The sequence below is a fragment of the Pollachius pollachius genome (assembly GCF_949987615.1).
Source record: "Pollachius pollachius genome assembly, chromosome: 12".
Lineage (NCBI taxonomy): Eukaryota > Metazoa > Chordata > Actinopteri > Gadiformes > Gadidae > Pollachius > Pollachius pollachius.
Window position 1 is genome coordinate 13,065,680 of NC_136945.1, and position 23,143 is coordinate 13,088,822.

At 43.3% G+C, this 23,143-nt stretch overlaps 2 protein-coding genes across 4 annotated transcripts; one reads left to right on the forward strand and one right to left on the reverse strand.

The window, feature by feature from the left end:
- Positions 1-3,398: 3,398 nt before the first annotated feature.
- LOC307083475 (neuronal vesicle trafficking-associated protein 1-like) lies at positions 3,399-8,311 on the forward strand. Its single transcript, XM_079747378.1, has 5 exons — positions 3,399-3,518; positions 3,888-4,040; positions 4,215-4,331; positions 6,600-6,710; positions 7,623-8,311. The coding sequence occupies exons 2-5, from the start codon at positions 3,912-3,914 to the stop codon at positions 7,821-7,823; spliced, it is 558 nt and encodes a 185-aa protein (XP_079603504.1). The 5' UTR covers positions 3,399-3,518; positions 3,888-3,911; the 3' UTR covers positions 7,824-8,311.
- A 989-nt stretch (positions 8,312-9,300) lies between these two features.
- Positions 9,301-23,117, reverse strand: stx18 (syntaxin 18). Of its 3 annotated transcripts, none has more exons than XM_079747519.1 (11): positions 22,933-23,117; positions 14,968-15,035; positions 13,792-13,907; positions 12,680-12,757; positions 12,470-12,536; positions 12,285-12,382; positions 11,296-11,387; positions 10,672-10,730; positions 10,522-10,591; positions 10,353-10,433; positions 9,301-10,132 (listed from the first exon to the last, which is right to left on the reverse strand). In XM_079747519.1, the coding sequence occupies exons 1-11, from the start codon at positions 23,083-23,085 to the stop codon at positions 10,037-10,039; spliced, it is 978 nt and encodes a 325-aa protein (XP_079603645.1). In that variant the 5' UTR covers positions 23,086-23,117; the 3' UTR covers positions 9,301-10,036. The 3 variants fall into 3 exon arrangements, with proteins under 3 accessions (XP_079603645.1, XP_079603643.1, XP_079603644.1); XM_079747517.1 differs by lacking the exon at positions 22,933-23,117 and adding an exon at positions 16,204-16,274 and having other exon boundaries at positions 9,304-10,132; XM_079747518.1 differs by lacking the exon at positions 22,933-23,117 and adding an exon at positions 15,234-15,505 and having other exon boundaries at positions 9,304-10,132.
- Positions 23,118-23,143: the final 26 nt, after the last annotated feature.

Genomic DNA, 23,143 nt, shown 5'->3' on the forward strand with positions numbered 1-23,143 from the left:
TGGTTGGCAACATTTGTGATCTAGTGAAGCCTGACATCTACTGGTACACGCTATGAGTACCGCATGTATTTGTAGTACAGAACTCAACTGTTCATTGGAATTACCACTATATTATATAGCGTCTTCAAGGTGAAAACCACTCCTTCCACCCCAAAACATGACTTCAACCTCCCTGTTTAGGTAATGCCATCACTTCCACAACGCCTTTCCGCAGTGGGGTCCAACACCATGGTAACAGTATTCCAAACAAAACCAATTGTAGTCTGTCATTTGACTAAAATAGCGTATTTTTCCACACACAGTCTTCATTGAAGAAGAAAAAAGACAATCACTTTAACATCACAACCAATGTTCCGTGACTTTTGGACTTGTGTGTTTCGGCTTAGTGTCACTCCGGCCTAACAGAATGTTTTATAAGGGCGTCCTCGCTTGTAAACACCTCGCGGCCTGGGAAAGTGTGTGGCGGCGAAAACCACGATGTAGAGCTGAACGAAGTCCTTATGTAGCGTGGTTAGTGCCGCTGTGCATGGTCATGTGTGTGTGGTAGTGGGGCGGGTCTGCAGACAGAGCCAGTCCCTCTCCAGTCAAAATGAGTCAAACACACTTATTTCAACCAAATGTCTGGTTTAACTCCCCTGCATTTGCCATGTTAAATAAATGACGGACCCTCTCTGTTATGGCACAGCGTCTTCAGCGGTACACTAAAGCATGTTCAATTCTACAAATTATTATCTGCACTGGGAAACTGCAGGCTTCATATGTGCATCCCCTTGATGTGAGGGGAATCATTTGACCCTTTTGTAGAATTTACTTCATGACCATCATGAGGATCTTAAAGCTTGACGCTTAGGGTAAGGGGACGTTATGTAATGTGAGCCTTTGCTTGGATGTCTGAGTTTGTTGTCCATCCACGCTATCAACCTCTGATACAGTTCTGACCAGTAGGCCTTACCTAACATAAAGTTGCATTATATTCTGTGCATTGGCTTGACAATAACATATTTTTAAACGACCAACCTCCTGTAATTCTGTGGGGGGAAGCAGAGCTGACACTGGCCAGACTAAACACAATGGCTTCCACCGACGCCAAAACATGACTGTGTGCGTTCTTACTCTGTGTTTCCATTCTTGGTGACGTTAGGAGAGACTGTGCTCATAACTCAATTGAAAGGCAGGGGAGCATGAGCAACATGAGGCTGAGAACCAGCCCTGTGTTGTCTTTGCCGTCCCCGACCGCACGACTGGCCACCACCATTTGGAAAACCTCTGGACCAACTAACTGATAATAGCAAACATGACCTTGTTTGGTTTGTAGTGTCTGGAATCTATCATAGACCTAAATAACTGCCCTTTCCATCATGTAAAATCTTTCAGCCAACAGACCTAACACTTACAAATATCTTCATTCATAGTCTAATCATCATCAGAGTCAAATTTAGTTGTATTGACTTTTTTGCTTCTCCATTCAAATGAACAACAATTAAACAAAACCTACACTTAACAATGCTCTGTCTACTGGAGCAGGCATCTCAGTAGCATGCCGCAAATAAGAGTTACATTCCTGGGCCAATGTGAGTTAAAGTGACCTCATACTTCCAGATTCTCCGGAAACCTTGGGACACGTGATTGGTCTCCATATGGTTATGAATAACAACGTTTTCCGATGTAAAGGCGTTTACTGGGAAAAACAACTTTACACAAGGTTGACTACTGGTGCCACTGATCAACGTGTGTGTGTGTGTGTGTGTGTGTGTGTGTGTGTGTGTGTGTGTGTGTGTGTGTGTGTGTGTGTGTGTGTGTGTGTGTGTGTGTGTGTGTGTGTGTGTGTGTGTGTGTGTGTTAAAGGGGCTTGCATGGTTTAACCGGTGGTGAAGTTAGTTATAACCGGCAGAAAATGAATTCATACGGCGCTATCTCATGTCTCAAAGTGCAGTCTGCTAGGCTAGGAAAAGCATTTTGAAGCGATTGACTGCACAAAAGGACAACAACTGGCATAACGCGCTGAAACGTGGATTAAAAGCAGCCTCGATCATGAAAACGGCCATTCGAGATGCATAACTTTGGATGAGAGATCCATGAAAATGACGCAACCACAGAAATATTAACGTCGTATCAGAATGTGGTTTTATAAAAGTGTGTAGAACATACCTTGTATTTTGGGGGGGACACGGGTTTGGTGAGATCTGTTAAATAGCTCCAAGATAGGTGCGCTCCTGCTGTTGATGGCTGAGCCTTGAGCGATATAAAAGGCTAGGACGGGAGTCTCCGGTGTCCTGACAGAAGACACATATCCTCAGCAGCGCAGGCGGCGGGGATTAGGAAATGACAAATGAACTTTCTGGGACACGTGCCAAGGAAAGAGTGTTACTCGCAGACACGCGGCTGCAGTGAACTTTTGGATTAACCTACATTGTAACACCGTTCTTTATTGTTTTCAGCTAAACCCAAAGGATGACGTGTGTTAGTGGTTTATAGACAAAACATGAACGTTCCTACTATCCGACAACTTTCTAACATGCCAAATCCAAACATTCAACTAGAGCATGAACCTTTTTTTTTTTTTTTTAAATGTACATATATATTTAGATAGATCTATAGATTGTGTAAATTAACAAACTTGATGCAAACTTCTCAGCCGAAATGATAAACCGATTAAGCCTATTGTCGAATCTGCTACGCTTTTACCTCACCGATGGAGGAAATACAAACGCATTGTTGAACTGTTAATATAAGATTGAGATAGAAGCATAGGCTACTTTATTCGAATTATAAACAACACCAGTAGGCTCAAATTCATAAACTAGCCCCTTTCTCCCTTCACCGAAATAAAGGTTTGCGTGTGGCGCCACCAGGTGGTATTTCTTTTCACAATAAGTAACGTTTGTAGCCGGAACATATTCTCTTTCTGCCGCCAGAGTTTCTCTGGTTTTTGAATGTTGAGAGCCGCTAACTCCAAAACAGCCTTAACATTAAACAAAAACAAAAATTATACGTGGCAAAGAATATTTTTTTTCTTAAATCATCCTTAACTACTCATTTGGTATTTCTGGAGCCTCTTAATCTTGTTCTCTTAAAACGAAAATAAATTCCAACATTCCAATATTTGATACTGACAGGGATAACTTTACTGAGTTTTTAGATAATATTAGAAGGTAATTTCGGGTTTTTCTTTATTATTTTATTTGTAATAGTATGCTTTAGTATTTGGCCCTTGTCATTGTCATATTTGTGCTGTCTATTCTAGTTCCCCATTGAAAATGCATCCATTCTTCTGCGCTGAAACTCACGGTTAAATGGTTTATATATGATAGGTCTTCAATATGATCTGCAGTACCACTGGTCGCCGGCGGCGGCGTGGTTCAGCAGGAAGGGACCCCGCCGTGCAGACCCTGGCCATATCTGTGTTCCCGACTCGTACATCGGCTGCGTCACACCTTGGCAACGTCGACGGCTCAAGCTGTAATATATTGGAGGACAGAAGCACCATCCGGAATCAAGAAAATATCATAATCAAGCGGGTACGTGCACGATAAGGTTTATAATGGCACTGATTTATCACGATACACAGCAGCCGGGTAAAAAAATAAAAACCTTTCTACTGTCAATAATATCGTGTTCCGCGGACGAGGACACCAGCACACATGTATTGTTATTTCTCTCATCATTTACTGCAGGGTATTCTATCATATTGTGCGGATTACTGTTTGAGATTTTTCATTCATTATATATATATATATATATATATATATATATATATATATATATATATACATAAAACGTGACATTTCTCCGGGTGTTTCATAGCCTATTAAAACAAACATGTTAGAATTGCACATACGTCTGATGGTTTGGTTGAAATGCGCATGTTTTCTTATTCTCCTTCTCAGGTTTACTGCTTATCGTGAAGGAAAATGGTCAAATTAGGGAACAATTTTAGCGAAAAGAATAATGGGAAGGGGGTTAGTGAAGACGGGTTCGACACAATCCCCCTGATCACACCGTTAGATGCCAGTCAACTGCAGTTCCCAGCTCCGGAAAAGGTCTCAATTCCCTCTTTCATCAATGCATTGAATATAATCAAGATGAAGCCTTTCTATTGGAAAATAACAATTAGGTCACCGATATAATTTTCTGATAGGTCTTTATTTTCCCATTTTCTGAAATACCATGAAGCACGTAACACGTCATGCATCTCTTGTGTTTTCCTGGGCCAGGTGGTGGTGAAGACAAAGAGCGACTACGATGGGGACAGCAAGAAGGCCAAGTTGAGGTCCCCTAAAATTGCAGAGTTCTCCATAAGCATCATCGAGGGAGTGTCTGAGCGGCTCAAGGTAAGAAACACCACCTCTCTTCTGCATTCATGCTCCTGTGTCTATTATTTGTGTGGTTTTTCTTCCTCTTCACTCTCTCACACACACACACACACACACACACACACACACACACACACACACACACACACACACACACACACAAAAAAAACACACACACGCACACCCACCCACACACACACACACACCCATGTTAATATCAACCACCTTGGGGCTTCTTTGCAGTGCATGCTTTGTCACAGAATCCTCTCTCTGTCTCTCCCTCTCTCCCTCTCGACTCATCAGAGTTAGAGTGTGGAAGAACATGTCGGTTTGTGTCAGGGACCTCAGTGTATTGCAAAGCAAGAGGGCTCCACCAGGAAAGGTTTGCTAGCTGCATGCGTACACAACAGAATGCATAATGCACAGCCTATATCCCCCGCCCCCAAACACCTCATTAATTCCGTTGCTGCCATGGCGATAGCCTCTGAACAGCAATGTCTGGTTGAACCATTGATGCTCATTAGAATGTGTATCCCTCAATTATTTTAATGATAGTAATAATAATGGTTTTGATAATTGGATTATAGTAGACATCTTTATTGTCCACTCATGACATGGAAAATCCTCTTTGACTGCACAGACATACCCAAACATACCCAAACACTTTCTCTGCCATGGATTACAATACATGATATAAAGCCAACTAAGGAAGTAAGTGGACATGGAATAATAAGCGGTGGGGCTGAAAGTGCTAATATTGACAATTACTATGTATCTCAATTATACATAATAGATACAAATACAAATAATAATGATAATAATAATAAAATAAAATCCTCAACAGATGTTTATAATTGCAAAAACAACATCATAAATCAAAGGTCATAATCAAAGCCATCTAATGTCTTTGATTTTAACAGAATGTCCTTTGATGTGCAAGAAGAAAACCAGTTTTAAAGATAAGGAGGGACATTTCTGGTGTGACAATCTCTGCTTTGATATGCAGTGTTAAGAAGACCCCGCAAGGGTATTCCCTTTCATCCACTCCTGTTGCCGTTTTCATGTCACAAGCTATTTCCAGCACTGCATGTACTTTTGAATCCTGACACATGAATTGTTCTCACACGAAAGAGAGACTAAGGCTTAAAACAAAAATATCCTCATATCATGCACTGTGGAAAAGCCCTTCAGATATAAAATATATTTCATTCAAAATATCTTTATCTGTGCATGTTCCTCTTGTAACCTCACCGCACATTGTATAATATCTCATCTCTCATTTTATGCCAAAACTTTTGTCAGAGAGACTTTGTTATCAACAGTTTGACCACTGCAGGCAGAAAGTAGGCCTATGGGGAACAGGGCTTGCAAAAAAATATTTATTCCACTTCTCAAACGGGAAAATTATGAAGTGACTTTAATAACATCTTGTCTTCCTTGGCCCTCCGGTCTCCTAGAGACACCGCCGGCGGTTACATAATCCCCAGGAGAAAGAGAGAGAGAGAGAGAAGAGACGCACGCTACCTGACATATCAATACTCCCTTGCCTTGCAACACTTGCACTGCTTCTTCACACCGTTCAAGTGTTGAGAACAATGAGATGTATACATCAAGGTTAGGTCCTGATGTCAAATTAATCTAGTCTATAATATGACTACACAATGTTACAGCTAACATTATTACCTCATTGGACCACATATTGATAGTGCTGACTGGTTTCTGCTTCTACACATACCCATCAAGACAACCCCATATAACGATAAATCAGACCATATAGGCGTGGTTATTTTACCATTCTGCCCACACCAATATAGAATGAAGATTGACCTGGGTCTGGTAGAGGCTTCATGAACCACCGCCAGAGTGCATGTCAGTTTACCTTGTATCTCTGAATAATTAATCGTGTTGAACCATTGCCATGCTCTTCGAGTCATCGCAGCCCCGCTACCATGATACATGAGGCATGAAAATGACTCTTCATCAGTCCTTTGCTGATGGATTTCTTTTATAATGATAGCTGAAAATCTTTGTTTAGACCCATCTTTCAGTGTATTTTGAATTCTTGGGGCCTCGCACATATTTTTAGTCTCAAAAAAGGCGCCTGTAAGGTAAGGGGTGTAAGACATTCGGAAAAGACTACTGCGGCTATTCGACGCAGAATCATTCTTGGGCCTTAATGAGCCGTTAACATGTGTGCTGCATAACAGTTTGAGTGCTGAACTGTGATTGGCTGGATCATGGATGGGTGACGGTGGTGGTGCTGGCTGGTTGTGTCTCCCTCTCCAGGTGACTCTGCTGGTGATCTGTGCCCTGGCCTTCCTGGTGTGTGTGGTGTTCCTGGTGGTTTACAAGGTCTACCAGTACGAACAGCCCTGCCCGGAGAGCTTTGTGTACACGGTAAGCAGCCAAGCCCTGCAATGTGGGGTACAACGTAACAATATGTATAGATGTCATATTCAATGAAGAATGGGAGAATATAATGTAGATATATATGCATGGGGGATGGTCGTTGGGTTGTTTCATTTATTTATTTGTTGATTTATTCTTTATTTATAAAGCATTCCTCAACCGATAATATCAGGCTCACTGAACTAGCAAATAACAAAAAAACAAAACAAATGCATCGTAGTTTGACCTCAAAGGGATGGAAGGAAAGTCAATGCTAAGGTCTTGATTTTTTAAATGTATTTGTTTTTTAATCAAACTAATGCTGCAGCTACCTCTGCGGGTTTCTTTACCAGATGTTAGTTTAACCAAATTCACCTTTAAGCACACACACACACACACACGCACACGCACACGCACGCGCACACAAACACACACACACACACACACACACACACACACACACACACACACACACACACACATACATTGACACAAACACGTACATGACAACGACACACCAATGTTTGCAAGTCCCTGTTGCCATGGAGAATCATGCATGTGCCTTGCTGGTGTATATTAGCTCATTTACGGTAATAGGCTAATCAGTTTTCACATCATCTCGCTCCAGCACAGTGAGCGAACTCCAGCCTCCACAACCGTCAATCCTTTTAGACACATCATTATCAAGATTTTCTTTTGAGCGTCGTCAATAGTCTAAAAATATGAACATTCCTTTATTCATTTCAGTTTTACTCTTCATCACGACAAATTGCGACCTCTTATGTTCCCGTTTCTCCCCAGAACATTATCCCTCCCTCCCTCCAGGGCTCAACAACTGATTTATTGTCCTCCCCGCTTCCTCCCAATGGGACCATCCTCCCCCCCCCCCCCCCCCCCTCTCCTCTCCTCTCCTCCGTGCAGCAAGGGCGCTGCATGCCGGCCGGGATGTACGGCTACTACCCCCCCCAGGGCCCGGGGGGCCGCGGCCGCCTCTTCACCATCATCAACCACTACAACATGGCCAAGCAGACCATCACGCGCTCCGTGTCGCCGTGGATGACCGTCATGTCCGAGGAGAAGGTCACCCAGCAGGAGACGGAGACCGCCCAGAAGCTGGCCTGATCCCCTCGCCCCCTCCCCCGGTCCAGTCCCACGTCGCCGTCAGCGCACAAGCGGCGTTTGACTGCCACCCAAAATGTTTGTGTCTTTTCTGAGCGAAACCTAAAACAAAGTCCCATTGGTTTTTCTGTGGGGTCAAACATGAGCGTAATCCCCTCTGAGCTGCTACGTCGGCCAAGGCTGTGGTGGAAGCCGAGGTCCAATTTTTAAGTGAGGGATTTATTTTGAGGGGACGTTTGTGAAGCGATTTTGCAGGAAGGCCAGGATTTACCGGTTCCCTGGATTTCCTGGTTTGTCTGGGCAGCATAGGGTGATTTACACTTATTACATATTTAAAGATAGTGCGTAAAAACTTAGAAAAGCCTCATGAACATAGAGCAACAACAACAGGCGCACAGACAATGTCTCTGTGCATAGGCATTGGAAACAGAGACCTCACTTTACTCAAGAACAGCTGGAGTGAGTGTTGGTTACGTCTGCCTCACCTCTTTCCAACACACAAATGCATGGCTCGTGCCATGGTGGATTGGTTCTCCAGTCATTTGAAAGCTGATTCAGTCTTGTGAGAGTGCTAATGCACTATTAACAGGCAGACTAGGACACAGTGGAACCAGCAGTGTCTTGTGTTCATCTCTACCTTTCTAGTACTTTCCCTGGTCCTCACCTACCATGTGTTTAAGACTCTTTGGCCACTAGATTAAACAGGCCCCAATGATTCCGATTCATTTGAAATGAATGTCTAAATGTGTTTTAACTCTTTGTAAGCAGCACCACCGTGTTTATTTCGACTCAACGTTATACATTGACAAAATACACAAAGAAGATGTAAACAATGTAAGAACTGCATAAGAACTCTAGAACGGGTTTTCTACCAGCATAATCTATTTATTGTATTGAATGTTTTGTGCACTGCAATATGAAGATACTGTCTTGTGCAATGCTTTGAATTTATTTAGTGTAGTGACAATGGATGGCTATTGGTAGCTTTTTCAAAAGATACTTGTACAATTTGATGTAGTAGAACAATCTGACAGTTGTACTTGTGGTTGTTGCCTTTTCTGTATCAGTCATTTCACAGTAGCTGGCAGAAAGGATGTATCTTTTTAAACAATGAAGTATTATATTTAAAGTGCATTTGCTACTGAAACTGTAAACTTAAGAATGGGAATGAAGTGCCAACAAACAGCAGATGAAATGGTTTACTGACATTAAATTGTAAGAAGGAAATTTGTTAATGAAATGGGTTTTCAACACTGATGAGAAAATGTAAATAAATTAATCCTACTATTACATTGCTTTCAGGTGTCTATCCCTTGATATCACTCAATTCAATATTAAATCAAGAAACATAAACTGTTAATTTGAATTGCCTTTTATTATGGAACACAACAGTTCAGGATTCTGTCCCTGTAAGTCCTTAAAATGCTCTTAAGAACCGAAACCAATGAATGTGGCTGATCCTAGAAGCCCCAATGAGGCTGGCCACTTTAATTTTTTCGAGTGTGTGTTAAATGTAATTTGAAGGACAAGCACAAGGCATTATTTCAAGCATTAAGGCTTTTATTAGGTTAAGTGGTTGATCAGTGCAACTTGAACAGCGGCAACCAACGGTGCTATTGGTGGTTTATTTCGACCTGGACTTCCAGGGTTTTGGTAGTTCAGTCTAACATGGAAGTGAATGAGGGACACAGAAAGTTCACAGTCAGATTACAAAAAGAGTTTATCATTAGATGAATCCTAAACATTATTTGCCCAAACAATGCAAGTCTACATAGTATCCTTTAATGCATTGGAGGCAATAATAAAAAAGACACAACCAGCTGAAGCCTCTGTCTTTTTAACAATTGCTTCCTTTAATTAATTTGCAAGCACTGAAGTGGCTTCAAAGACAATGATTGTCCCACCAATACTCAAAATTAAAAGTGGACAGGGCACATTCAACCCAGTAGAAGGATTGCTGCCCTCTAGTGGATACAGTGCTGTATTACACGGAAGCTGCCACTTTACAGCTAGCCTGTGGCCCCAGCGCTTGGTTACAAACTGCATTTCATACACACAAACTTGATCATCTTCATTTGTTCTACTCCGTCCATTGGGTCCTTAAGACATTATTACACATGAAGTGTTAGCTGAACAAAACAGACAAGGCGAGGAGGTCAGGAGGATGTCCACTTCCTGTTGTGTGGTGTAGGGTCCAATCAGACGTCAGGGAGGCATTAGCTGTCGTACCAGTCCAGGAAGAGCAGGGAGAAGGAGCACATTACCAAGAAGAAGAGGATCCACACGCGGAAGCCAGCGTTGTTTTTAATGGCCTGGAGACACAGAGAGAGAGAGAGAGACAGAGAGAGAGAGAGACAGAGAGAGAGAGAGAGAGAGAGAGAGACACGCGTTTCAACATGAAAACCTGTACCTAGCCTTCTGTACGTTGATTAATAAATTACATAAAAATGTGGGCAAGGTGAACGTTGCTGGTTGCAACACTAGATCTCGCGGCTGATACGGATGATTGATGAAGACTGTAGGGTTGTTCACCTCTCGAATGTCTTCGTTGCCTTCTTTGACGTTTTCTGTTGTGCCCACGACTAACTGGTGGATATTGTCTATCTCCGTTTCCTGGGGAAGAAATGCGTACATAAACATCCATCCACCGTGTACCTTTACAAGTATATTCATGTATAAAACTTGTTCCTATAGAACTCACCTGTTGGAGGACCTTCTCAGCAAAGATCTCCTGGAGTCGAGAGATCTCAACCACCTTGCCCTCAATTTGCCTGAAAGCACGTTGGAAGTTGATTGATTTGTCAAACCCACAGAATAGCCTTGCCTTTCAGATGACTCAATCACTTCTCACCTCACTTCATCCACTAGGCTGCTCATCTCGCTCACTAACCGCTGGTTCTCTTGCTCAAACTGCAGGGAGAACACAGGAAAACAATTAGCGATTGTACACAAATAGATATCTTAAAGTGCATACAGAGTTTTGTGTCGGAGTCGTAGCTCGCCAGTACCTGACCGAATTCAAGTTTTGTCAGCCAACATTACCATTACATTTTAGTCAACAGTACTCATATTCAATTAAGAGTAACACTACGTTTACTCAACAAGGGAAACAGAAAAGGAAATGGGCCTGCAATGTATGTTTATTCATCACAAACAAGTTTGTATTTCATTTTATCTAATACCATCAATGTGATTGGTGCTGTAGTTGCAAAACAAATATTCCTAGTCGTAAGTCTGACAGTGTCCATTTAAAAATTAGTTTAAGCCTGGAACCAACGTGTGTAAAATGAATTAGTCAGCTGTCTGAGTAATCCTTTTTCGGTTGAACAAGGTTAGGCTGTTTATGCCCAATTATAATCCTGACGTGATTACAATTCATATTGGCCTGATGCTGGAGATAGACATACAAAGCAGGTTATTGTAGCAGCTCAGAGGCTGAACAGTGTATGCAGTGCTACTGGAAGGGGCGCCACACCATCTGAATTTCCTCTGGAGAGAGCTCGTCCTCTGCTCGGCTGTCCTCCCAGGGGCTCACGCTGTTGTCCAGCAGCTCAGACATGTTCCTCTCTGAGAGAGAGAGAGAGCGCGAGAGAGTAAGGGAGAAAGAGAGAGAGAGAGAGACCACACAAAATAAGCCAGATTCAACTCTCACACACACATTTAAAATTCAGCAACTTTATCATCTCAAAAGCAATCACCACACTCAAAAGGATCTTCTCATTCGAAAATATTGGCATAATCGCTACCCTCACAATTATCTCAAATTCCCCTCAAATCGTATAAACATGACAATGGTTAGATGAAGATTTGAGTGTATAATCTTCCTCAAAACACAATTATGCATACACACACTACTGTATGCATTAGACGAATATGATCTCAGAGCTTTTCTGCTCATCCGAGTTCCAAGAACATACTCTGGCTCACACGCATCCCTCCGCACCAGAGAGGACATGCTCATGGCTTTCATGCCTGCCGACGTTGACGCGCCCTTGAGAGAGAAAGAAAGCCTCCATTGTGTGGCGCGGGATGCTGCCTGCCTTCCACAGTCTCCGTTTACACTTGGCATTTAAGACGCATCAATTGATCACGAAGCCCACAAATATGTGTCTTGTGACCGATGGAGAGGGCAGTCTGACCGACTATGGATACACGCCTCTGCATTCCAACATGTGTTGGACATTGACTTCATGGGACGCCCCCCCCCATGGACTTCAATTCTGGTCCTACCAGGACAGGACGCGTGCTGGCATGTTGTGTCACTATTTTAAATCGTACGAGTGATGTGACAACTCACCACTGAATAAGAATACCCAGAATCCCTGAGGTTTTAATCTGAACCACTCAATGGTGGAGATGCACATCACCGCAACCCCTAACTCTACGTCACTATGGCGACCAGGTGGTCGGTCATGAACATTTTGTGAACATCATATGGCAAGACCGGAATGGAAGGAGACCTACCGGAGCCCTCCTCCTTGACCGCCAGGGTCTTCTCCTCGATGGGCTCAGGCTCGGCCACCTTCCCCGACCTGCCCTGGTGCTCGGGTTCCAGTCGGGACCTGGGGAATGACATCACAGCGTCAGGCGTGGTGTGTGGAGAGGTTGGATCCCACCGTCGAGGTGATGATACACCAAACGCTACTCACAGCCTCTTCTTGTCCACCACTCTCTTGACTCGGATGGCCCTCTGCTCAGAGTAAATCTTGCACACACCTTGAAGGGAAAACATCAGGGGAGACACACTGAAGCCACACGTCGTTCACTGCAAGGTGGTTGTTGTGAAATCCGTGTTAAGCCCACTACATGCTACCAAGAGTATTATTGTGGATGGTTTGAGTGAAGTGAACTGAGCTCACCTCTGAGATACATGTCGACGAGGTCCAGTACTGCTGCCCTGTGCTCCTTCATCTGAGCAGACAACACTTGCTTCTCAGCTAACAGGAGCCAACAATAACAAAAAGCACACCAAACACAACATGTTAATACAAAATGTTACATTCTGTACATTTTGTAACACTCTGGACAGAGATGCAGCTGTAGGTAAGGCTGAAGCAAAGAGACTCATTTACTTGGGCCATGCTAGCCCAGTGGTTCCAGACCTTTGAATCGTCATCAAGACCTTTGGTGGAATCGCCTGGCATCGCCAGACGAATTACAGACCAACGGACACAGACCAAAATGCCTCTTGGCACAATTGGATAGGCCTACAACCAATCATAGCAACGAAACGGGTGACGCAGTACTGAGAGACAAAAAAACATTTATCCTGAACAAAAGCTTTCCGTGCAGTTGTCTGTTCTTCTTTTAGTGAAAATATACCGTCCAGTATGTTTTATACCGGCGTTATCAACAGACCGTTCTACATCAGCGGCAGCCATCTCTGTTGTTGTTAAATGCCTCTATTACACGCCTGAGCCATCATTGTATTTATCCCGCCTCATGTTAGATAAACGGTTGCGATCGGTTGGCCTATTTCGTACTGGGCAGAAATAAATTTGTATGCGAGGGAGGCCAGACTTATCTGCAGAGCAAATGAAACATGAGCTTGTGAGATTTGTCTGGTTCCCAGGCTATTGGTGGACCACCTCATATGCAAACGGTAAAAAACAATTAAACACACATGAAGTGTTGGAGCAAAAAGGTGCCAGCCCCCCCTTTATATACAATCATTACTGCAAGAAGGCCATGGCCAGTGGGAAACAGTGCAAAGTCAGCACAGCTGAATTTGCAGCATGTTTATTTGCCAAACACAAATCAACACAAAAAAAGCAAAGGAAAAACCTTTGACCGAATGCATAAAGTGAAACACACGCAAATAACTGAAAAAATCTATAATATACTTTTTTTTTATTATCTATTTAAAGTTTTGTTTTATTGTTAAATGTGTTTTTCAAGAGCAGAAGTGCCAAGTACCCCCTGGCGGTTCCCTCATGTACCACCCCAAGGTGAAAACACCCTGCCGGCCCACCTTCAGAGCGGAGCTGGCGTATGGCCTCAGAACATGTCCTCATGAAGATCTGGGCGTCTTGGTCTATCTGGTCCCGCTCGCTGTCCGTCATACGGGTCAGGTCCGACGAGATGAGGCTGAGAACGGGATGATCGCATCACGGCATCTTATTAGCGGTTTGCAATCATCAGTCTTTGATTGAAACATGAATAGATTGAGTTGATCAGGGTATTAAAAGAGTGAGGGTCAATTTGACTACTTCTACTTCTAATATGTGTTGCATCACCCTGCTGAACATTACACCAGCGGCAACCTCCTTTCCATGTTCAAACGATGCTAGCAAGTATAATAATGTAGAAAGTCCAAACGATGCCTCTTGTTCCTCACACATCACTCCTTTGCTTTTGCGTTGTATCCAAGGGCAGGAGTATCCGGTTCAAAACTGGGCTGAATGAGATGCTTGAGTGAAACCGAGACCATCAAAAATCCCCAACCAGGCCTGACGTGATACCTGTTTCCACACCGCAATCTCAATAAAAGGCCTCCTCCGCCCACACACTTTGATGACAGCCTAATGGCAGCGTTTAAAAGCTTTATCAACACAGTTTAACAAAACATACGCGCCTTCACACACCCACGTGCACACCCCAAAGCACAGAGGGGGCTTGAGGGAGCGAGGGAGGGGAGGAAGGGTGGGAGTGGGACAGGGGGTAAAGAGGGAGGGAGGGAGGGCCAGGATTAGTCCCAGGGCGTGAGCCACTCTCCCCTTGGTTGCAGCTCAATTATTCCAGACAATTAGACTGGAGACTGCAGCCAGGGACCACCCGACTAGCCGGCCAACCTTCAGACGCCATCCGACGGCCCCGTGTACCACTACAATGATGCCACACACACACTCTGCATTCACCACACACACACACACACACACACACACACACACACACACACACACACACACACACACACACACACACACACACACACACACACACACACACACACACACACACACACACACACAGCTGCCTTTAAGGCCTTTTATGAAGAGTCCAGGACAGCGCTCTTTTGGACGGTCATTGCGTAGGTAGGGATCACGGCGGCATCTGGATGATGGTAAACGGTGGCATCTATTCTGTATAGTGGGTGCAATGCCAGGCAGCAGTCTCGGTTTGAGGGCGGAGGGAGGGAGACGCATACCTGCCAGCATTGATGTAGTCCTTCCTGTGCTGCAGCAGAAAGTCCTTCAGTTTCGTGATGTTGGTGATCTGCCAGGAGGAAGAGAAGAGTGGCATTACTAACCGGTTCTATACATCAAGTCAAGTAATGTCTTTGGCAGGGGCGCACTTTAAATGCCATGCCTCCGATATGTCTCAGGTATTTTTGGCAGTGTCAGTGTGGCTTTAAAAAAATAATAAGGAAGGGTTTAAAAAAGGTGTGCCAGGAAGCCATTTTGTCCCATTTACCTAAAGGCAAAAGCCAAAGTCAATGTGGCTGTTCCTATTTGTTTACTGTCACAAGCAACCGTGTCCCATCGATCTCGCAATGCGTCCTCGCTGTTTACCCTCGACGATCTGTTTGCCCTCGGACATACAGCAAACAAACTAGTGACTTCCTTGTCAAGAAAGCACTTGTAAACAGGCGTGTGTCTGCTGCTTGCCATTCAGGAATCATCTCAGAGAAATTCTCTAATAGGCTTTAAAAAAAAAACATATTCATCCGTTAGCGTTTATCCTGGAGAAACGGGGGCCACAAGTGTGTTTGTGTGTACGGAAACCAGAGGAAACTCTATTTAATCCAATATTTGCTCCTGTAATTCAGTCAAACACTGAGGAGCAGACAGGGACGCCTGTCTGTGTGAGGAGCGGGGTTGGCAGCGACGGGGCCGTGTGTGAGAAGAGGCGACGGACACGGCTGGCTCTGTTGGGATTCGGAGAATGACAGGTCATTTGAGACAAGTGCAGGGTCTGAAAATGTGACACAAAGTGTGCGAGTGTGAGACAGGCAGCCCCCCCGCCCAAACACGCCTCCCCCCGCGTGTGAATGAGGCTATTTTGACAGCACAGCCACACTGTCTTTCGACTGGGCAGTCTTGTTTATTTTGATGGCGCGGCGACACTGTCTTCGACCCGCAGTCTTGTTTTTCGGGTCTAATAACCCCAATTATCAAATTGCCTGCCCCCCTTTTGAGTTGTAAGGGGTAACACGAGCCAGAGTCTAATAGCGTCTCTGCTTCTCGGAGGAGACTAAACAACAGCGTTTTGTGTTTGCGCCGTGTTTGAGAAATGGGTGTCGGGATCCACCGAGACCAACAGCTCGTGGACGTAATTGAGATCTTGTTTTTCCAGACGGGCAATAGTGGTGCAGTGATATACAGGGTGGGGGTGCTGCTCCAGGAAACCAGGCGGACGGAAAGAAAAAAAACTGTAGAGGCACCTCTTGTGATAATACAATTATTTGAGGTCAGGATTTAAATGTTGTTCCGAGCACTCCAGCTTGTTTCAAGGTCAGAAGTGAAGTCGATCTTGTTTGAAGGGCTGTAAAAAAAAAAAGAAAAAAAAAAAGAAGGATTTGCTTTCCAGTCAAACCTCACTGGATTGATCGGCAAGAAGGCTTGTTTGTTCCTTTGTATTAAAAAAACCTATCAAGGATCTGGCCTAAAGTGCTCCTCATGTAAAAGCATCTTAAAGCCATAGGAACGACATACAGTCGCACTGCTCAAAAGCATCTAAATGTGCGTGAAGATCCTGGGAGTTACATGGTCCGTCATGGGCCCTGTGTCTCGACGCACTACGCAGACTCCTCCAGCAGGCAGTGCTAAGGCCACAGGGTTGGAAGGTGCTGACTCAGGGAGCCAGAGAGCAAGGGAGTCATGTCACAGGGGGTTGAGCCGTCTCCTGTGTGTATACATTGGGGCTCAGATTCCCAGCACAACCTCAAGGGCTTGCAGGGGGTCAGTGGGATCAATTGCTCTTGTAACGTAAGACCCTAAAGAGCAAGTAATTCCCCCACAATGAGGAAGGGGTCCTTGTGGCGCGCTGCGTGTGTGTGTCTGAGTGTATGTCTATGAGTATTGTGTTATTCACACATAAAAGGAGGGCAGCCTTTTATGTCTGTCTGTGTCTGTCTGTGTCTGTGTGTGTGTGTGTGTGTGTGTGTGTGTGTGTGTGTGTGTGTGTGTGTGTGTGTGTGTGTGTGTGTGTGTGTGTGTGTGTTGTGCGGTGACTACTGCTAGTCACCGCTGAGGACGGAGACAGTCTGCCGGGCCACATCTAATGTTATCATCATCATCATCAGCAGCAGCAGCATCAAGGACCCCCACTTCACCTCATCACTTTCACCCCCCAATCCTAGCCTCCAGCTGAGGCTGAAACCATCACGAGTGAGGGGGTGGAGGGGGATTACTATGATAGAGCAACGGTAAAGTCTCCAAAGTCTGAGGGATAGCTGAAGGCCTGGCGCTCTTTGTTTAGCCAAATCCAGGTAAACCGACAAGACTTTCATAATGAGCGCCCTGATGTGACTGGGGGGGCGAGCTCTGCGTCATACAGGCTTTGTGTACCATAGACAAACCAATCTGCTGTTTGAGACGCACGCCTGCGGGAGAAAGCATGAGAACATGTTGATTTTATTACCCTTGGTTTGCTTGCTGAAAATAGGAGCAAGTTGACATTGTAAGGATGCTTTCATGAATTTATATAGGCCAAAGCATGCATCTACACACACACATATATCGATATATATATATATATAGTGCAATTGTGTGTGTTAACAGGAAAGCTGTACAGCAAGGTTTTAACTAGACGATGAGAATTATTTGATGGAAAGATCTTTCTACGGATTCAGGCGTTTTAATACAGAGAGAGAAACAGAGAAAAATAGACTAGCATCTTACCGTTACAGATCGTCCAAATGTATTTGGCTTGGACTTAAGACTAATCTTGGCAACTTCTTGTGACCTTTAACGATTCCTTTCATCGATGCCTAAATGGTTAATGACATTAACAAGCTACAGAATTAAGCTGATTGCTGGATGTTTGGACAACCCTAATGCTTGCTTCAGTTTCACTTAAGGCTTTCAGTAAAAAAAATAATTAAGAGTGTGCATGCCAACACATGCGATATATTTCATACACCTACTAATTCTATTATAGAATTAAAAAGGTAAAGTGCACCGACATATCATATTAATTTAAATGACCCTATCTACATTTCAAAGTGATATGGGGTTCAAAGTGATATGCAGAGATATGTTTCTTTCTTTTTTTCCAATTATAAAATGATTACAAGAACTTCCACAGCAGTTCCTTATCTAGGAGTCTAAAACCTATTCTGGATATTAAAACAACAATTCTATGTGTATAAGCACATGTCCAGTTTCTAATTGCAAACCATTTCTATACATAAATATTAGTGTCCCAAAAATGTATTAACTAGGCATTGTCCCCAATCTTGTGCATAGCTTGCACATCGCATTGACTGCCTCCGTTTTGGAATCATAGCATTGGAATTTTTTATTATGATGGTAGCATTAATTTTTTGGGTCATTGTTTAGAAATTAATCATGACATGATTTGTCATTATGGGGAGACGTTGTATTGTCTGAAACTGCCACAGTGTTTCTCATGTGAGACGTGGCAAAACAAATTATTAGCCAAGGTTAGGATATATTTACGTTGATTTAGGATTTTACAGCACTACAGTTCAGAGTATTACCAAGTCCAACCAAAAATCCCATGAGGCATTCTGGTGTACAATCCCTATAGTCCGAACGGGTAGGGCTGAATGCGACAACATTTAGTCAGTTCAAAATATACAGTAGAGATTAGGACATAAGGGTGGAAAAACATACAACAAGACGCTATTGGACAGCCCTAACCCAGACTCACAGGACTCTATAAGGGGTCAACGGATGATTGCTCCAAGTCCTTAAAACCTTAAATGAACATGTGATGTCAGTGCCTGCCGGTCACACAGAGTATTGCTGCCTCTCAAGGTAGCTAACCTGCTTGACAGGTCCGGGGCAAGCTATGAAGATGGCACTCTGTCAAACATGTACCTTAATGCAGACAGTAGACCTTAGGTTAATTATTTTATTGCTAACCTTTGTTAGACAATAAGACGGATGCGTCTAACTTTGTTTCCTATTGTTCACTGCTAGGTCTAAATGCTGAGCACAGGAGCAAACTACTTTATCCAATAATTTGAAAGAATAATTGGTGGCCTCTTCCTTTGAATCGCGTCATACACAACAACAATCCTAACAGTGGGGTGTGTGAATGTGTGGACGGATGTATTATAATGAAGGCAGTCACACCCTATACCAAAGAATTAAAGCACCAAGCATCGGCATTACAGATGTGGACTTTCCTCAGGTAAACAATCAGTATAATATATGTTTTCAAATATTCAGCTTCATGCTACAATTCAATAAATGGAAGAAGAAAAAACATATAATGCATTTTAATCTCTTTCAGTCAAAAATATCGCTTGGCTTCAATTTCTTCACCAAACCCTGGTGTATTTAACAACCATTTGACAGGCCAAGCAACCACTTCAAAAACACACAAACAAACATGAGGTAATAATCATTCAAATGTGTAATAAACCCTACCCTCCATGCTACCCAAACCCTCCAAAGCCATTGTACAATTCCCAAAGTATCCATGAAGAAGCCATCAAAATCTACTTTCAAAACTTAAAAAATAAGGGCTTTGGAAAACCAAACATTTTAGCCTATAAACCTGAGCTGTCAATTGGCAGTGATTCTCTCACAAAAAAATAGCTTAAGTAGAATCCGGTTTGACCTCAAACTAACGCAATAAGAACATATGTATTGTATTGTGTTAGTACAGTATATTAGGCAACAGAAAGTTCACCATTTTGTAGGACGATGTGGTTTGCAACAATTCTCCAAAAAGCTTTTTCCAAGATCATATCTAGAGTTCTTCAGGATTATTTTAATAGCTTTTAAGCTCCGGGATGTTAACCATTACTGCAAAAAAAAAGAAAGCATAACATCAAATGAACCGCTTTCTTAAATCTGAACTCAATATTTTAAGAATACGTGACATTGTCATTTGAATTTTCAAACTTTCCTTGTGGAACGGAGCCCCCCTTATAAACATCCCTCCCCATGAGTAACATTACATACTCTTAGCTTCTGGCTAACGGCCACATTCTTGAGGGTTTCAAAGAAAACACTGTGAGAAAGAGCCAATTTACCGCTGCTATAGTCTCAGTGGGAAGCCAGGCACTATTTTCTACACACAATTTAACAATTTTACACATTTAAAACACGAGAAGAGCAGCCTGCTGCAGAAAAGAGGAGGTGAGCGGTGAAATGGAGATCATAGTGGCCAGGGGGGACCCCTCTAGACGGGGGAAAAGATTCCCCAGCACCAAACAGCCCCCTGCAAACATTGGGCCTGTTATGAGCCAATCAGCATGGCTCAGCGGCGCCTAGAACCATCACGTTGTTCCATGCAATGATATTATCATTTTGAGAGAGAGAGAGAGAGAGAGAGAGAGAGAGCTTTTTGTTCATGTATTCTCTCATTCTTTGATGTCTTTTTTTATCGGTTTTTTGGAGATTCAGTGGGAACTGCATGGAGGGGGAACTGTGCATGTCTTGAAGGGAAACCCACATCTGTTGTGCATTAGGTGCCGGCCGTCAACATTGTTACTGGGGATCTAATTTAATATTTTCTTTGTTTTGATCTTCCACCTTTAATCACTGGCTCTTGGGAGGATCGACTTTCTCCCCAAAATTGTTCGAGAGACGAAAGAAAATGTTATTGCAGCATGTTTATGGAATTATGCATGCGAAGAGCGGGCTTACACACACACACACACACACACACACACACACACACACACACACACACACACACACACACAAAGGCTATCTTAAGTGGTGCAGAGGGACAAATGGATAGTGGGAGAGGAATAGAGGTGGATGAAAACCACAACATAACTGTAGGCAGTCAGAACATTCCAAACTCGCAATTTCAATTTCTCCCAACGCCAGTTTACCGAGATGGTTGGAGATGATATCAGAAGCCAGCGGCGCGGGGGGGGGGGGGGGAGGGCGGGGGGAGGGTGTAGAGGGCAAGAAGCACAGGAAAGGTTAGAGTTTCTTTGAATCAGCATCTCTCTGCTTTTATTAAACCACCATTTCCAATATCAGTGCAACGAGGGTGAGCAGTGCGTGACAAAAGCCTGGTTGTTTGGGAGCCGCTGTGAATTGGCCGGCCCTCGCCGCAGACATCAGGTATCCTTTGAAGGCACCATCTCCCCAAGGAAATGCAGGCTAGGGCCTTTAAAGGAGTTTGGATTCATGACATGAGCTGTCAGATGCCAGTGGCCTCTGTCTGCACATTATATAATATGCATCAGTTAGGAGGCGAAATGTGTTATGCTTCTTCACAACTTATTGCAAGCATGGCATTGGGACTAGGAGCCTATGAAAACGCCTCACCCTGCCTTAAAAAAAAATCCTATGATCAGCATTGCAGAGCCTTTTGTAGGGGCCTCATAGTAGTAGTTTTCTTCAACTGTAAAATGTAGTAAAGCCAATACAGACTCTAGTTTTTACATAAAAAGGGTCTGGAGGTAGGATTCAAGAGCTATTATTTGCTCTTGAAAATCCTTACTGCCATAGCCATCAGTCAGCTATTGGGGGCAAACTGCTCTGTGAGAATTCCATTGGTTTTGAGTTGATTGTGCCTGGCTCTACAGGAGACCATTCCGATTTTAGACCGCTCCTGTCTCATTTCTGACCAATCATGTAACCTCTTCGGCTCCAAACAAGGATCACTGTATATACCGCTCTCAGGATCCGACAGCCGCAAAGTAAGGTTGCCTAACGACGCCCCACAACAAACAATGCCAACAGCAGACTTTCCCAAACTAGTGAGTAAAGAGAATATGGTCCGGCTATGCGTGGCTACCTTGCTTAACGGTGCTACATCAGTTACAAAACATATTATTCTAAGCTAAACTACCCCAAACTGGATGCTAATGGGAAGAAAAAAGTAATGGATCAAGCAGCCATAGAAAACTCCAAATCCGTTTTGGCACTGAAAAGGTGTTATTGAGGTATTATTCACCTAAACAAGATAATGTGTGTGTTTGATTGATCCCTTTGAATCTCCTTAAACACCAGCTTGTGTGTGATTGCCCAGGCTTGACAGTGAATTAAGTTAAACAAATGCAGACAACAGGTCGGCAAGCGTGAATCATTTGTAGAACTCAACCATTATTCCTTTTCTAATAAAATAAACCTATTAGTGTATAGGCTCTTGTGCTGAATTCAGACCTTGCAAGCATTACAAAAGTATATGAGCATAATATTCAATGATATATTACATATGGAAAAATAAATCATCTGTTATGTAATGAATTATTAATATTGTGTCATGGGCAATACGGCACTGAGGTTCACATAAAAACAATGCATAGCTAACTGCAATTATTGGATTAATAATTGTGTCTAGACAAAAGGTCTCTAATAGTTGAACAAAAAAAAGTGGAGCTATGCAAAAGGAGCTTATTGCAAAAGGAGATCAGCAAATGGGGATCTACCTGCCCCAAACTTGTTGTTAACTTACTTTCTAATCTAGAATCGTTTTTTATACAGCCTTAGTGTAAAAAAGTGCAGCTCAATCTCGTGGCCCAGTTGTCATCTTGCAATGTTGCACACGTAATATTGAAAATAAACAGCACATACAGCAGCCTGCTGTCAGCTAGTCACAGAGCAATGACAAGCGAGCAGGCATCGCTTTACAACTTCAGTCGTCACGTGTAGCCCTTGGAATAACTGCACAATGCGCTTTCAGCCCATGCAAGTGTTCAAAATGTTTATGTTTGACAAAAAAAGAAAAAATGTAATGTGTGCTCCCATGAACCTTCTTTTGGCTGGCCTTTAATTTGAATGGTTTGTTGTAAAGTTTACAACTTCAAGCTAAGCGTTAACGAAGACGTTGCGAACGTTTAACGGTCTATTAACGTTGTTCTTCTCTGAGCCGTTTTATGTTTTGGGTCTCAAAATTGTGTGAAGATCTGAGTGGCTGATGAAATCTAAGTAATTCACATTAGCGGTAACGTTGGTGTCGGCATTAGATGCTAGCGATCCAGTAGCTTGAGATCCTCAACTGAACTTACCACCTCCTTAGCCTTGGGGGAGAATCCATGCTTTGTTTTACTCCGCTTGAATATCTCGTCTTTGGTAGAATCAAACCCTATGCCCATGGCTTTGTTTCGGGTTTTGACAGTTTTGACACTGGCTTTAAAAAGTAAAGTTATGTCCACAGCCATCTTGCTGTAGCCTGAGAGCTGTAAACAAACGGACACGTCACCGAGCGCTACGTCATCA

Excerpts from the sequence above, each read along its gene's own strand:
- LOC307083475 (XM_079747378.1), top strand. The coding sequence starts at position 3,912 with ATGGTCAAATTAGGGAACAATTTTAGCGAAAAGAATAATGGGAAGGGG. Across the intron at positions 4,041-4,214 it reads AGTTCCCAGCTCCGGAAAAG|GTGGTGGTGAAGACAAAGAG; the intron begins GTCTCAATTCCC and ends TTCCTGGGCCAG. Across the intron at positions 6,711-7,622 it reads CGGAGAGCTTTGTGTACACG|CAAGGGCGCTGCATGCCGGC; the intron begins GTAAGCAGCCAA and ends TCCTCCGTGCAG.
- stx18 (XM_079747519.1), bottom strand. The coding sequence starts at position 23,085 with ATGGCTGTGGACATAACTTTACTTTTTAAAGCCAGTGTCAAAACTGTC. Across the intron at positions 15,036-22,932 it reads CCCCCAAGGCTAAGGAGGTG|ATCACCAACATCACGAAACT; the intron begins GTAAGTTCAGTT and ends TCCTCCTGGCAG. Across the intron at positions 12,383-12,469 it reads GTGGTGGACAAGAAGAGGCT|GTCCCGACTGGAACCCGAGC; the intron begins GTGAGTAGCGTT and ends GTCATTCCCCAG.